Source organism: Natrix helvetica, assembly GCF_964273705.1.
Source record: "Natrix helvetica genome assembly, chromosome: 2".
Lineage (NCBI taxonomy): Eukaryota > Metazoa > Chordata > Lepidosauria > Squamata > Natricidae > Natrix > Natrix helvetica.
In genome coordinates, this window is record NC_138552.1 from 210,574,583 (window position 1) to 210,589,892 (window position 15,310).

At 38.1% G+C, this 15,310-nt stretch overlaps 1 protein-coding gene across 2 annotated transcripts in view; it reads left to right on the forward strand.

The window, feature by feature from the left end:
* Positions 1-7,338, forward strand: part of SNX9 (sorting nexin 9) — a 40,638-nt gene extending 33,300 nt beyond the window's left edge. For both annotated transcript variants that reach the window (XM_081941254.1, XM_081941255.1), the window contains exons 15-18: positions 528-617; positions 2,212-2,326; positions 2,536-2,627; positions 3,668-7,338. In XM_081941254.1, coding sequence (XP_081797380.1) covers positions 528-617; positions 2,212-2,326; positions 2,536-2,627; positions 3,668-3,715 — 345 coding nt within the window. In that variant the 3' untranslated portion in view covers positions 3,716-7,338. The remainder of the gene's footprint in view (positions 1-527; positions 618-2,211; positions 2,327-2,535; positions 2,628-3,667) is intronic.
* The last annotated feature ends 7,972 nt before the right edge of the window (positions 7,339-15,310 follow it).

Below are 15,310 nucleotides of genomic sequence, written 5' to 3' on the forward strand. Positions count from 1 at the left end.
ACGCAAACACTCCCCCTTTCTAGTCTGGTCCCATAACCAATACACAAAACTAGCTCCTGCAATGGTTAGCATTATGTAAAGTATTTGTTGCTGTCTTTTCTGTTTATACTTTCATTACTCTGTTGATTACCTTACTTTTTTCAAGTGACATAACAGACAACGACTATCACATTAGCAAAACATTGGAAATACAACATGGAAATATTTTAACTTTAAAAGAAAAACAAGTTTCATTTGGTTTTTTAATAAATAATCATTTATATTGTACTTTCCAGATAAAATAGACAAATTCCTAGAGTTAAGAGGGGTTGATTTAAACATCTGGAGAAAATATATTTGAGAAAGATTGCAAATTATTTTAAAGGAATACTATAGCATGGAACTCTCCAATGCTTTACACAATTATTTATAATTTGCATTTGGGTTCTTCTTAAAAATATTTTTCCCATGGTTTCTCATTTTACTTTAACTATGGACTTATTGTGACCTGGTATTATAGAATTACTAACTATTCCTTTCTTTATTAGCCAAAGAAGGATCTTCATTTTCTGATGGAGACCAATCATGAATACAAAGGATTTCTTGGTTGTTTTCCAGATATAATAGGTGCCCATAAGGTGAGAGAGAATGCAGTATGGGTTTTCAAAAGAGTGAATGCTGGTTATTTTAGTATCAGTAGAAGTTTTAAAGACACTTCAAATTCAGTTGACCAGAAGTATTTTATTAGAATTTATTTGTACCGATATTTTTGACATCACCAGTATTGAAAATGCTATTATTTCCTCTTCATTTCTTTTACAATAAATGGAAACTTGTTGTATTAAACGCATTTAAAAAAAACCGTGATCAAATATCAATATAGAGGGTAATCATCAAATTAAAGCATAGGCTGCTTTAGTTAATTTTTATGATATGTAATCCATTTTTAACTGCACTGGAATGCCCTAGGACAGCGATTGCGAACCTTTTTTGGCTCACGTGCCATAAGTGGGGGGAGCGCAGGGGGGTCGTGTGTGGGCGTGCCGCACCCATAGTGCAATGTGTGCCCCCCCCAGTGCGCATGCGCGCACTACAGGTGCCCCCCCCATTTTTACATGCTTTTTCTGCCCTCCCCAGGCTCCAGAGGTTTTATAGGAGCCTGGAGAGGGCGAAAACAGCCTCCCCCGCCCCCTGGACGCCCTCCGGAGGCGCAGGGAAGCCTCTGGACGGTCCCTGAAGCCTTTGGAGCACTCAAAACGACGCTCTGAGCAAACCGGAAGTGACTTCTGGTTTGCTCGGAGGGTCATTTTAAGTGTTCCGAAGGCTTCAGGGACCGTCCAGAGGCTTCCCTGATGTCTTCGGAGCACTCAAAATGACCCTCTGACTTCCGGTTTGCTCGGAGGGTTGTTTTGAGTGCTCCGAAGGCGTCAGGGAAGCTCATGAAGCCTCCGGAGCGCCTCCGGGTGGGGGAGGCTCTTTTTGCCCTCCCCAGGGTCCTATAAAGCCTCTGGAGCCTGGGGAGGGCAAAAAATGGCTTTAAAAAAGGGTGAACTCAGCTGGCCAGTGCGCACATGCGCGTTGGCCAGCTGACAGGGCAGCGCCTTGCGTGTCCTGACAAATGGCTCTGCGTGCCATCTGTGGCACGCGTGCCATCTGTGGCACGCGTGCCATAGGTTCGCCATCACTGCCCTAGGATGATTGTCGTGTTTTTTCTTAGAATGGATCCATACATTTCAGAATGATAAAAAGTAAAAATCATAGTATGGCTTTTCATTAGGTATAACCTGGTAATGAAATAAATACCTAGTTGGTCAGTTGCCAATACCAGAAAAGCCTGTTTAGGTCCCCCCCCTTTTTTTTTAGAAAGAAACATTGTCTCTTGACCAAATTGATCTCATTTTACTTATTTACTAAGAAAGAACCAGAGCAGTTGATATAAAACCTAGTTGGGAACTTCAAGATAGCTTGGGGGAAAAAAAATAGGTTGGATAGATAATAGATGCGACATGTATCACACATGCATAGGTATGTATAGTTAATATAATATGTTTAATTTTATTTATGGTTGCCTGCCCCATAACACTTGAAAATATGCAGTGTCATTACTAGTCACGCGTAATACAACTCTTTGCAGGTTGAATATTTTTGAAACTATTCAGGAACTGAATGATGTTATTGTAGCACTTGAAATATTTTTTTCAATGATGGCTCATGGTATATTTTTCTTAACAGGGAGCAATAGAAAAAGTGAAGGAAAGTGATAAACTGATTGCTACCAGCAAAATTACCCCCCAAGATAAACAAAACATGGTGACACGTGCAAGCGCCATGTCTTATGCATTACAAGGTAAAGTTTCAGCCCAGCTAGCAGCATCACAGCAAAATCTTCTTTGATTCTTGAATCTGAACAATTAAAAACAAAGCACAATACAGGCCATGATAAAAAACAAGGAATACTTGGCCTTGCGCTAAAGTATCTTTTGATTTAATGCCTAAATAATGAATAATTTTTTAAAAAATCAGAATATAAAAATGTAACTTGGCTTTCATTTACAGCGGAGATGAATCACTTCCACAGTAATCGAATTTATGATTACAATACTGTGATGCGTCTATACCTGGAACAGCAAGCACAATTCTATGAAACGGTAAGCTGCACTATAATGTTTTTTTTAATGTCTGTCAGCTATACAGTTACTTGTTCTTCTAAACAAAGCTGAGCTCAAATTTTATTTTGAACGCTTGAAATATTTAAATAAAAATTTAAGTGAATATTTATGGCTTTATCGCTTCATAAATCACTTGTGAAAATCTTCACTTTAAAAATGTAGATTTGTAATGATTTCCCTTCGTTTCTTTAGAAAATGCTACTTGGCATTGATAATCCTTCCTGTATTGCACATTTTGCATGAGACTTTTGCAGCTGGCACTTTTTTTTTGGCTAGGATGCACATTGAATTAAACTTGGCAACGCATTAGCAATTCTTTCATTCGTTTCAGAAAGGGGAATGATTAAAATACATGCAGTCATTCTACTAAATTCTCTGTAATTTCACCACCTCCTCTGCCACAGTTACCTTGGAAAATGAAGATACTATTTTTATGTTTATCTAATATTCCCATATTTCCTCCTGAACCTCATACTAAGGAGGCAGAAGAAATGTAGTTTATATTGCATTTAACTCCTGTCTAGAAGCTACTGCCCATTGTAAATGAATGCATTAATATAGAATATATGTATAAAGAGACCTGAATAATATTGGTAGCTGGAGATTAATATTTCCATGTATGCTTGTTATCAATCAGCTTTTTAATTACCTGTTTGCAATTAATTGCCATTTTAACCAGATCTATTATGTCTTTTTTCATCTTTGAAATAAATTAGACAAATTTTGTTTGCAAGCTGGTTTTGAAGAATATAGTGAAATTTACCAATGTTTTATTTTTATTTTTTTAAACAGAGCACATGTCATGGGTTTTAATATCACAGTCATTAAGTGTGCTAAAGTGTGCTTCTGAATAATTACATTCTTTGAATTACTGTTTGGACTTATTTATTTCTCATGTCTATTTCATGCCACAGGAATAAATTAACATTCTTTCTTCCATTATCTTTAAAAGCAGGTTGATGGTGGGGGGATTCTGAAAGCATTCCAGAGTCCTAACTTTCACACTCTATGTATTTCAGATTGCACAGAAACTGAGGCAGGCTCTCAGTCGCTTTCCTATGATGTAGCTGAAGGTAGATGAAGAACAACAACTCCAAAGTGCTTTTTTGATTATTGATGGGGGAAGTGCAAATAAAGAAGTGGAAGACTGCCATCCAAAAAGCCTTTTTTAAAAGATAATTAATTTTTAGAAATGAACCTTTAAAAAAGAAGAAAAAAAGCTTCAAGTGTTTACTTTGTTAGCCTTAATGTCCTGGATATTTATGATTATTTTTTCATTCTTTTCTTTCCTAGCTGTTATTGAAATGAAGCTGGAAAGTACTGTATTCAATGAGACTAAATTGCCAAATGGTTTGTTTGCCAGATACACAAAAAAAGAGATACATCCAGGGGTGGATAAACATATGGATATCTGGAGGTTTTGTTTTGTTTTGTTTTGAGTTTAACTACCCTGCCCATGTTAAGTAAGAGTTTAGCATCCTAAACTCTTCAAAAGCAAAATGTGATCAGATCTTAAAAAGATAAGAAAGCCAATATAGGATCCATAGATACATAATTGTTAAACTTCTTTCTAGCTTTCTGATAAGTTCTGTGCAAAGGAAATATTCTCCCCATTTCTACTATAGCCATAACATCAATTTTCTGTAATATATATAATATATATAATATATATTTATATGGATTACTTCTTCTTAAGGGCTGTTCTTGTACCTCAGATGCCTTCTACGGCTGCGTTATTTTCCTTTCTGGGTTTATACATAGTAAATACAGACATTCTGAACATATGGGGAAACTGTTCCATCCTGTGGTCCAAGCCATACACACTGCTTAACAAATTATCAATTTATGTATTAGGGTTTCCCCCCTTTTATATCCTGATATTTAGTGGCACAAACACCCTATCACAACCAATATGATAGGAAATTTTCTAAGCTCATTGAAGGACTTATGTTGGGTCCTCCTGTCATAACATGATGAGATCTTATACTGTTTCATCAGAAAAATTAAATCATTCAGATTTAAAATATATGTTAAGGATGAACAGAACAACAGCTACTTAAGAATGGACTCTGCTTGCAATGTTAGTTTCAATTAATGTATCAATTTATATACAGGTTATAGGTCACACAGACCTGAACTGTAAAAAACTGATTGAAAAGATATATTAAGTCATTGAGCTAAATGCAGCTTTCTATTTAATTTTGATTGGGAATTAAGAACTTTGCTTTCTTATTATCAAGCAAGTGCTACATGCATTCTGAAAATTTAATTGACTTAATATGGCATTGTCATTCTGTTTCAGTAACTATGAGATCAATAAAGTATTTGAGCCTGCCAAGTTAATAGGACTATCAAACCAAACCACATCAAATTAGAATGTAATCTTGACAATGCTGTTCTTTGTTATGTTTTCAATGACACTTTTTTCCACAAACTTGTTTTATTTTTAATTTAGTTGCCTTCTGAAATTCTATTAAGATGTTATATATTAGCCACTGAAATAAATGTACAAATTGTAAAGAATGTGTATAAATGTTTTACACCAAATGTAATAAGATCTCATCTTGCATATAGAAACAATTTATAAGTTAACTGCAAAGCATATAGGGAATTTAAGGCACTTTTTTCACTGCACCATTTTTTTCAGCATTTATATCAATCTTTGTAACTGGTTCTCTGGTGATTATTTTTTTATGAATCTGGGTTAATCCTGATGACAGGTTGCAGATTTAACATTTTTTTAACAGGCAAACTGGGCACAAAACAGCACAAACAATTGTTTCATTGTGAAAACTATTTGGAATTGGCAGGTCTGTAAGCTTTCTAGCAAATGAAGTCTTGAAATTCATAATAAATATTTATACAGATGAGATGCTTTGCTTTTTTCCCTGTGAGTGATTTACAACTCAATATAAAATCTATTATCTGCAAAATGTTTTGTCCATATTCAGAATTTATTCATTTTTTATATTAAGGAATGTTCCTTCCAGAAAAATACAGAACAGCAGTGTGTATGATATGCTATATTTTTTGCAAGTAACTAGCAGAGATTTGCCAGTGATTTAGTATTGTCACCTCAAAATAAAAAGCTAAATATAACTTATTTACATGTCATTCATAGTAAATATAATAAATGCCTGCTGTTAAATATGAAATTTCTTTATATGGGTTATGTAGACTCTAGGAGGAAGGGAAAACAAAATTATTTTCCTTTTAGAATTTGACTTAGAACAGTAATTTTTCATTTCCGAATTCCTCTAATTAATCCATCAAAGTACCAAGGGTTTCCCAAATACCAAATATACTTTTTCCCAGCAGAAAATTAGGTGTATTGCATTCTCTTGTGATATATAAAAATTTACAACAATACCACTGACAGTTTTCACTACTATTCTATCTACTTGCCCTCTGCAGAAATGGCAGGAAAGACATGCTGTGGGTCCTTCCTGTAAAATATTTCCATCTGACAGGACCTAAGAGGTGGGTCTCTTCTGCACGGCAACCACTCTTCGGAACATCATCCTTTCTGAACCGAGGTTAGCCGCAACACTTATGGGAAAAAGCTGTCAAAACATATTTTTTCATTAAGCCCGGGGATCCTGATAATAAGGAGCTTACCCATTGGTTGTATTATATATAAACATCTTTTTTTGTTTTATCCTGGTTTATGGTTTTAATAGGTTTGCAAAATATTTAATTTTTTGTTTTATTGTATGTCATGCAGACTCACTAGGTGAGATGTAAATTTGACAAATAGAAATAAAAAAATTCATCATCAGAAAATGCATGGTAATAATATTTATTACTGAGTAGTCTGTAGTTTCATTTTACTGATTGGCACCTCCATGAAAAAATCTCTATGCACTCCTAACGTAGCCACTACTAAAATGCTGCGTGGATCCTCTACTTAACATCCTGCCAGCCACTTACATGTCCTTAGCACTATCCAATACTCAGCTCTCCAGTGTGGACCAAAAGGTTGTAGAGCAGAATATCTTCCCCAAAAACTATGGCACAGAAGCCCAAGTCTTGTTCCTCGTGTGTTCCTCATGACCCACAAACTAGCCTGTCTCCATGTTCTTTGGGAAACATTACTTAACCTGTTCCGTCCTCAATTCCCCATGCATACCTAGGTTTGGAAAAGTTTTTCACATTTGTTCTCTCCTTCCCCAGATTGTTCTGAATATCACTATGATATGTATATAGTAGTGGTTGAAAAACGCTAACAAATGCTATATTTGTACTCTGCCTCTACATAGAGTGCTGTGTCTTATGTTCTAGTTGTAATGAGTTATTAATTTAAACTGGTTGTATGAATATGTCTGAATCATTTTCTTGATGCTCACTTTTTACCTTGTAAACATGAGGTTCTATATTGTTTAAGAATTCCAGCAAAGGAAGCATTTTCTTACCACCAGAATGAGTCACATTTTAAAGATAGTTCCTACCACATGATAGATACTGCCTCTCTGATAAAGCTTGTATGTTAGTTTTACTGTATTCAAAACAGATTTCTTCTTTTAATTCAGATGGAATACTGAAAGTGCTCTTCATACTGTCACGTTGTGTGTGTATAGCTCTATCCAGTTTCCCTGATTGTACCCCATTAAAGTATTACATAGTAATAAAAAGGGAGATACATAAACACACACTCATACTGAATTTTAAATTAAACCTATTTTCAACATTTTTTGCTTTACTCTTTCTTGATTTCTGAAAAGAAACAGCATCTTCTGTCTGTCCTTTAAAAAAAACCTCCCTTGCATATGTTTGGTTTGGTTTGGTTTATTTGGATTTATATGCCGCCCTTCTCCAAAATGACTCAGGGCGGCGTACAACATTAAAAAACACACATCCCTAAAGTTAAAAAAGATTAAATCCATATCCAAAAAAACAAACGGAATTAAAAAAACAACAATACATTTAAAATAAGTTAAAATTAACAGGCCAGGCCGGCTTGCTGGAAAAGCCATGTTAACTCAGCACAAATAATAAAATACTAATGAAATGTTCTAGGAATATCTTATTATTTACCGTCAAATTTAAACACCACCCATTTCACTATCCAAGTGGCTCTGGCCAATTTAAAATGATTCCATAGAAGCCCTGTAGAAGAGACATAAAAGCACAATTAAAATAGAGGGACAGAGTAAAAACAGTTTAAAAAGTAAGTTAAAAGTTGGAGGAAGTGCCCTCAGCCAACAACCATTCCCAGGGTTTGTGTGCTACTCTTCAATTCCCATGCCAATGGGCAGAAGATCAAAATGTGGGGGCCAACCTAACCTTTTGAGACAAGATATTCCATAGGATGGAGGCAACAGCAGAGAAGGCTCTCTTCCTAGATCCTCCAGTTAAAAATCTTTAACCAATAGGCTACATATCCTTCCTGCCATGCCTTATCATACCGTGTGGAACAGGCTGATGTAATTGGGACAAGGTAGTTCCTCAGGTAATCAAACCCCAGGCCATGAAGAGCTTTAAAAGTGATAGTCTACACCTTGAATAGGATCCAGAAGCAAATCAGTACTCAATGCAACTTACATAGCAGACGTGTCACACGCACAGTCCTTGAAGTTCATCAAACATACGCACCCGCATTCTGCACCAGCTGAAGTTTATCTTAGGCTATCTACAACTAGAGTGCATTGCAATAGTTCATGTCGGAGATGACCAGGGCACAAGTGACTGAGAGAAGGGCTTCCTGATCTAGGAAGGAATGCAACTGGCACACGGCACAAATTGATCAAAGGCCTTCCTAACCATGACTGCCACCTGCTCCTTGAGCAGGAGTCACGAGTTTAGGAGGACTCCCAGATTGAGAACTGGGTCCATCCGGGCAGTGCAATCCAATCCAAGACCAAAGATGGCACATCCCCAGATAGAGATAAGCATAGCCCATAGCCACTGTCTTACCAGGATTCAGTCCCCAGCCAAACTCCAAGAGCCTCCAGACGTCACAAAAGAACATCCACAACATAAAAAAACGTTTATTAATTTTTCATGAAAGTGTAGAGTACTAGCATGGAAAACTACATGCTTTGTTTCTATAAAATGAATTGCTCATTAGTTTTACAATAACACAATGGCTAAGAATCAGCATATGGTTAATACAAAGCCCGCAGGGATTCTCTGTGGAAGAATGTTTCCCTCTCTCTTCACCTCCTCTCTAATCCCATGGTATAATAGTGTCACTTGCATCAGCTTTTGCTTATCATGATGTTATAGTACATTCCTTTTGTTATCATGCTGCATTATTGAGCAAGGCGGCTGCCTTATCTTTTTTTTCTCAATTCTGAGCATTCAGATTGGAAAACAGCAGTTAGGGGAACAAAGACAAAGAAATCCTGAATATCTTATAGATTATTTACTTTACTGGACATTTATTTAATGGAAGGATAACAGATAAAAGCACTAAAAGCCCATTAAGATCCTATCTCAGGCAAAGGCAGGACACAAAGATACTCTATCAAGAAAAGACAGCAAAAATCTGCAGACACATAGCTTCTCAATAGATTACTGATTGAAATCTATGGACCCTTCTCTGCATTATTTTACATAAGTACCCATTTGAAAAAGGGGAAGTAGCCTCAGTTGTCTGCTAGTAGAGTCAGAATAATCAGGAACAAAATCCAGTAAGTTTCCATTATATATCAATATCTGATGTTTGTGGAGAAGTCCTATTGAGTTCAATGATGTTTGTTCTTAACTATACAATTTTTACATTGCTTACTACAACTGTTTATACAACTGCCTATTATAATTAATTCTGTGCAATATACAAACATGATCCTAAAAAAGCTATAATACAAAAAGATTTATATTTCTAACATCAATTTTGTGTTTTTATAGAAAATTTCATATAAGGAGTTACAGATATTGATAACATTCTGCAAAACCCTTCCATCAGTGCAGTATATACGGTAGAAAGGACATGTCTTGCCATTTATTACAAAACTTGCAATCTGGAGCAAAGTTTGGTTGACTCGGTAATTTTGGCTGCCTAAATAAATATGATATAATTTACTCATCTATGCATAGTTTTGTAGTGAAAGCACCTAAATTCTAAAACAGCTGCTGCTAAAAATAATATTTTATAAGACAAAAATTCACATCTGCCCTGGTGAGTCTGTTTTTGTTAAACGATTCTTCACGTACAGTATGAAGGAATGGGCAGCACTTTAGGCTAGGTAGAAAATATACATAAATAATTTGAGACACTTTCTTCAGAAGTGAAGACTAACACTTAGATAACTGGACCATTCTTAACTTATTATGCCTGTGCTTAAAATTATAGACTTTCAATGCTGTTTTTCATTAAAAAATATATTTGGGGAAAACTAATGGCTCAAATTTTCCAAATCTATTAAGCCAAGCTCTGTATTCTCCATTTCATGGTCACTCCACTCCTTCAACTCTCAGGAAGTTCTTTTCTCCATAGTTTTACTGCCAAAAGTTTCTTTGCAGTACAGTATTTATCAGGACTTCTTTCTAGCATGTTAGTTTCACATCTGAAGTGGGTGGCACAACACTTGAAGATTACAGTAGACAGATTTGGGGGATACAGAAAGAATAATAAAAGTGGAAGTAACCAGAGAGGTCATCAATACAGGACCCATCCAAAAATCTCTGATAGATACCCAAACAGCTTCTGTTTGAAAACCTCTAGCAAAGGAAAACTCACTGTAAGAGCATTTTCCACTGGCTACAACTCATACAGTTGGCAAAGTCCTCCTGGCAGGTAGCTTAATCCAACTTCTTTGTGATTTAAATCCCCTGGAGTAATAGATAATAAATCAGTTTCCTTTTCTGTATGACACTCGTTCAGTCATTTATTTATCTATTTATTATATTAATTTATATAGCTCACCACTTATGAGGCTGAGCAGCAAATTTAGGATTAAAATCCAATATAATTTTTTTTAAAAAACCCTTAAGATACCAGTGGTAACACAACAACAACACACTGGCGCCTGACAATAATCCAATCTAATTTATATCACAGCAATCATAGCTAGACAAAAAAAAATCACATTGATGATCTCATGCAACCTCCAGGCTCAAGGGAACATTAGGAACAAGCAAATTGGGGATATGGTATTCCAAACAGCAAGTTCTGCAATATTTGAAAACCACATACTGTATCTCTGCTCAGTGGTCTCTTCTGAAGGCTAAACCTTAACCCTAAGGCTTAGTTTACAGAACTTTACTATCTTGGTAGCTTTGCTCTGAAATGTGCATTCATTCATTCTGAACAGTCACTGACTCAATATATGACATTTGATTCTGAGCAGTAAATAAGCTAAAAACAACAATGAAAATATTAACAAAGAACCCCAAATATTCTTGGATCCAGAGAGAGGCTGCAGTACACATGGGCATTCTGATCCAAATCTGTTGGCACACTTTCATCCTAAGAGATCAGCTGTACTATGCTGGAGTTTCAAAAACATCCCATGAGCAAAGGGCTGATGCATTATAGAGAACTCCAGGACAATCAAAGAGAGAACTATGACCGTGACGGCGAACCTATGGCACGTCTGCCAGAAGAGCCCTCTCTGTGGCATGCGCACCGTTGCCTCAGTTCAGCCAGCTGGTCGTTGGGTTTCCAAGGTGTGCATGCATGCCGGCCAGCTGGTCCTCAGGTTTCCGGCATGTGCATGCCTTCCGGTTTGGGCACTCTGTGCCTAAAAGGTTCGCCATCACTGGAATATGACATGGGATTAACATTTATTTCCCTCACATGATCACATCACCCATGCCTAAGACAAAATAGACATATCTGGGTCAGGTTGTGATGGTCCTGGACTAACTAACCACTGGTGATTTTGCACCCAGAGAAGGCAGGTTGAAGTTGCCGGGAGTCTCTTGGAAAGTACTGCTGGCACAGAATCAAGGAGTACAGGGAAGAAAGCTGCCATACAGTATGGATGTTAATGCAGCAGTGGCACTCCTATCTCATCCCTAGAGTTCAATTTCACAAATAAGGTCTCACATTCACTTGTCTGCAGAGCAGCATCTCTGAAGAGCACCAGAATCTCCCAAATAACTACAGCCATTACACCACACCTGGGTCACAACAGTGCCACACTTGAAGTACATTTCTAAGAGAGGACCCCAACTCCCATGTCCAACCAGGGAGCTGATATGAAAAATCAACATGACATCAAGACTACCTTCCCCAAGGGCGAGTTGCCCCAACATATTTCTCTCTGTCTATCACCTACTATCTTGTTTCAATTTGTCACTGTCCTGTTTGAACAGTGATGTCCAAATAAGACACAGCACTCCAAGTGGCAGGGCAGAATAGAATAGAATAATTAATTCCTGTGAATGACAGTGAAATATTCTTCATTTTGATGTGTTAGTGGGGTACTCTGTCAGCGGGACACTCTGGTACAATTAAAGCATAACACTAAGATTATTGCCCTCAAAATCAGTGCTGCCAGTTTCCAAGATTTACCGTTAATCCTGTCACAGAGTCAGTGGGTCCTTAGGCATGTATTAAAAAAAGGAATGCTACAAACAGCTGACCCTGCCTTGTAGCTGTAACTAAATATTTCATCTACGTTAACCTCAATTACAGTAGCTTCAATTTTGCTTTGTTTTATCCTGCTGAAACTTCAGTGTATTGTGTAGGCTTACTAATGCATATCATGTGTGAGACAGCAATACATGCACACTGAATGGTTTGTACAGCTAAACTCAAGATTAGTTTGTCTTTTTTTACATTCAGTAATTATGCAGCAAAAAGAATAGTGGTACTGTATTGTTTATGACTACCAGTAGTGTTCAAAGCTACTCAAAATACAGAGCAAACACGACTACTGAAAAGCAACAGAAATTCAGCTCTGGGCCTGTTAAGAAATGCCCATGTGCCTGCTGGACCAGTTTGTTCCCTTGAGATCAAGACAGCAGACCTGTGGCAGAGATTTTCTGAAGGCAGAGTTTCCAAGATATAATATTGGTGTTCCAATTAAACCAGTGATGCGAAGGAGCCTTAATAAGTCAGTGGTAATGGGAGTTGTGAAATAAATAAATTCACTTTCTTGACTAAAAAAAGTGAAAATTCCTTGGAGTCAACCTCAAAGCCAAGTGACATCATGGGCATATCTATGTAGGTAACAATATGGAAGAGGATTATATTGTCTTCTTCTAGGATCCCCCCCCCCATTTCCATCCTATTTTGTCCTCCCCAGTATTTCCTGGTGGTTTCTCATCCAAGTATTGACCAGATCTAATTCTGCTTGTTTTTCAAGATCACAGAATGATGTCTAAGGCTCCCCCATAACTGGCTGTTATCTTGAGTGTATGTGTCAGAGGTGGTATTCAGCAGGTTCTGACCAGTTCTGGAGAACCAGTAGGGGACATTTTGAGTAGTTCGGAAAAACAGTAAATACCACCTGGCCTCGCCCTCACCTGTTCTCTGTCTCCCAGCTGATCAGGAGGGAATGGAGATTTTACAGTATCTTGCCCCTGCCACTCCCACCAAGCCACACCATGCCCTCCAAGCCATGCCCACAAAACCGGCAGTGAATTTTTTTGAATCCCACCATGATATGTATGTGCATCTGTGTGCTTTCATGTCAAAGTTGATTCCTGGCAACTGCCTGAACTTGTCCCAGCAGTTTTCTTGGCAAGGTTTTTCAGAAGTAATTTGTTCTTGTCCTAAGGCTAACAGAGAGAAAGAGAGTGATTTGTCCAAGGTCACCCAGTTGGCTTTATGCCTAGAACTCACCATCTTATACAATACAATAGTAGAGTTGGAAGGGACCTTGGAGGTCTTCTAGTCCAACCCCCTGCCTAGGCAGGAAACCCTATACCGTTTCAGACAGATGGCTATCCAACATCTTCTTAAAGACTTCCAGTGTTGGGGCATTCAAAACCTCTGGAGGCAAGATGTTCCACTGATTAATTGTTCTGTCAGGAAATTTCTCCTCAGTTCTAAGTTGATTCTCTCATTGATTAGTTTCCACCCATTGCTTCTTGTTCTACCCTCAGGTGCCTTGGAGAATAGTTTGACTCCCTCTTCTTTGTGGCAACCCTTCTGACTTCTAGCTGTGGAAAGTTATCACCCAGCCCTCTCCCAGAAAAATGAAATATCCTAGGAAATATTGAAATGGCAGAATATTACATTTCCCTGGATGTGAAAAGGAAGAAACATGTTTTGAAGAGAGAATAGCTCCATGTAGCTTCCTGCCCCCATCCATTATGTCAATGGACCATTAAGAAGGCTAAACCAGTCCCTTTACATAATAAAGAGTTCTTGCCTTCAGCTCCAGGGGGATGGGATTAAGGCAAAATAATATTGGTCCTTTACCCAACTCACCACATGGCATCTGAGAACTCAACCAAACCTGGATTCAAAATGCAGCCTAGAGAGTTGCCCCTGCATGCCCCACTGGGAGTCTGACAACCAATCAGAATACAAGCTCAAGATCAAAGGCCAGAGAGGGCATACAACCAGGGACTCAGCATCTCTGCCCTCCCTTCTCTTTTTTCTCCACCAACATTGAAGCATGTGATCACCTTTTCTGTTCAGGACTCAAGCCATGTGGTCCTGTCCACTATTAAAACCATCTTTCCAAGCAGCCTCCATGTCTCCAGTGTCTTTTTCCCCACTTGGAGCCGAACCCAGAAGGACATTTCTTTCAACATAGCCTGGTGCCTTAACCATGACACCAAACTGTCTCCAAATTTATATGACCAACTTCTTTATTTCCTCCTTCCATTCTCTTGCCACAGAATTCTCTGATCTCTGTTTCATTCCCTCAATTAAAACACCCACTAGGGAATAAAAATCTCTACATTATTTCTCACCTAAGGAACATCAACCAATCAATTTCAACCATTAGAACCCAACCAGACCGTCATCCAACAACTGCAAAAGTATGTGAAATGACCTTCACTGAGGGCACTTTTTATCCTGCATCAGAGGCAACATTAGCTTGTGCCCTTTGCTGTATTGTCAAAACGGTGCAAAGGAGAAGTAAAAATCCAATTTGATTGTAAATTTGAACAAAAGAACATTATACCCAATATGATTTAGAAATGTCTCTTTCACAAGTGTGCACAGGATAAGCAACCTCCTTTCTAATAACTATTTATGTGTAGTTATTTCTAATAACTAATTATCCTCCTTTCTTATAACTATTCCAAACGGACTTTTTGCACCTAGTGGTAAAAAAAAAAGTTCCTCCAGTTCAATCTTGTTAACATTTGAAGCATGCCACGTGTTTCCGGGGAAAGGCTGCAGTTTCTGTGCAGCCTTTTCCCATCCAACTCTACAATCTTTCTAGTCGACATCATAGAAGGAACTTTTCCACCAGCATCACCTACATATAAAACAGCCTTTATCCAGCCCAAATCCAACAATTACTTGCAAAAGGCTTTTGGAAACGGCGCAAGAGGGAGGGGGGAAAAGCAAACGTTCCGGCCGAGACCAATCCAGCTGCTGCCTCCCTTCTTTTCTTCCTCTTCTCCACATCACTGCTGGGCGGCCTTTCTGCCTCGGGTGCCCCACGAGAAGCACTGCCCCCCCTTTCCTTGGGGGTGGGAACTGGGAGCTTAACCTCACCGCCCCCTGAGGGAGGGCGCTCACCTGTCCCCCGAGGAGGCGAAAAGAGGCGGTGACCACATCGCGAAGTCTTCCAGAAAGTTTCTAC